This window comes from Sinocyclocheilus anshuiensis, unplaced genomic scaffold (genome assembly GCF_001515605.1).
Source record: "Sinocyclocheilus anshuiensis isolate Anshui unplaced genomic scaffold, SAMN03320099.WGS_v1.1 scaffold587, whole genome shotgun sequence".
NCBI classification, from domain to species: Eukaryota; Metazoa; Chordata; class Actinopteri; order Cypriniformes; family Cyprinidae; genus Sinocyclocheilus; species Sinocyclocheilus anshuiensis.
Genome location: NW_015552579.1, coordinates 521,810 through 522,454, shown reverse-complemented (window position 1 = coordinate 522,454; position 645 = coordinate 521,810). Strand labels below are relative to the sequence as shown.

The 645-nt window shown below is 36.6% G+C and overlaps 1 protein-coding gene across 1 annotated transcript in view; it reads left to right on the top strand.

Annotated features, from left to right (window-relative positions):
* Nucleotides 1-645, top strand: part of LOC107665227 (ubiquitin-conjugating enzyme E2 R2-like) — a 9,312-nt gene that overhangs the window by 1,185 nt on the left and 7,482 nt on the right. Inside the window, exon 2 of the mRNA XM_016456009.1 lies at nt 292-492. Within this exon, the coding sequence (XP_016311495.1) occupies nt 316-492 (177 nt within the window). The 5' untranslated portion in view covers nt 292-315. The remainder of the gene's footprint in view (nt 1-291; nt 493-645) is intronic.

Here is a 645-nt window from a genome sequence, read left to right as displayed (position 1 = left end):
GCATTAAATATCGCATGCGATTTATCGTGCAGCCCTAATTAGTATACATTATATAGATATATATATACATAGATCTATGTTTTATATATTTTCAATACTTTTGAGCTTTTTAGTGGTAATACTGCATATAATATTCATATGCATTAATAATGTGTAGCAAGATATGAGCAGCAAGATATTTAGAACAAAAATATATATATATATTGTTGCCACAATGAGATTATCCAAAAAAAAAAAAACCTTAATATATTATTCTGTGAAAAAACTAAACCATTTTTCTTGAATTCACAGTAAAGCTGAAGGATCAGGACTGTCATGGCACACCAGCAGATGCCGAGCTCTCAGAAGGCTCTGATGCTGGAGCTGAAATCCCTGCAGGAGGAGCCAGTGGAAGGTTTCCGCATCACTCTAGTGGAGGAGTCAGACCTCTACAACTGGGAGGTGGCCATCTTTGGCCCTCCAAACACACTTTATGAAGGGGGCTACTTCAAGGTAATCCCTGTGTGGATTTAAATTATGTTCTTGAATGCTTACCAATGAACTAGAATGTTGCGAGTCAGATAAAGTAATTCAGGTCTGCATAACATTTAATTTTGAAGTGTACTAGGGCTGTGCAATTAATCGCATGCGATTAATTGCACAGCC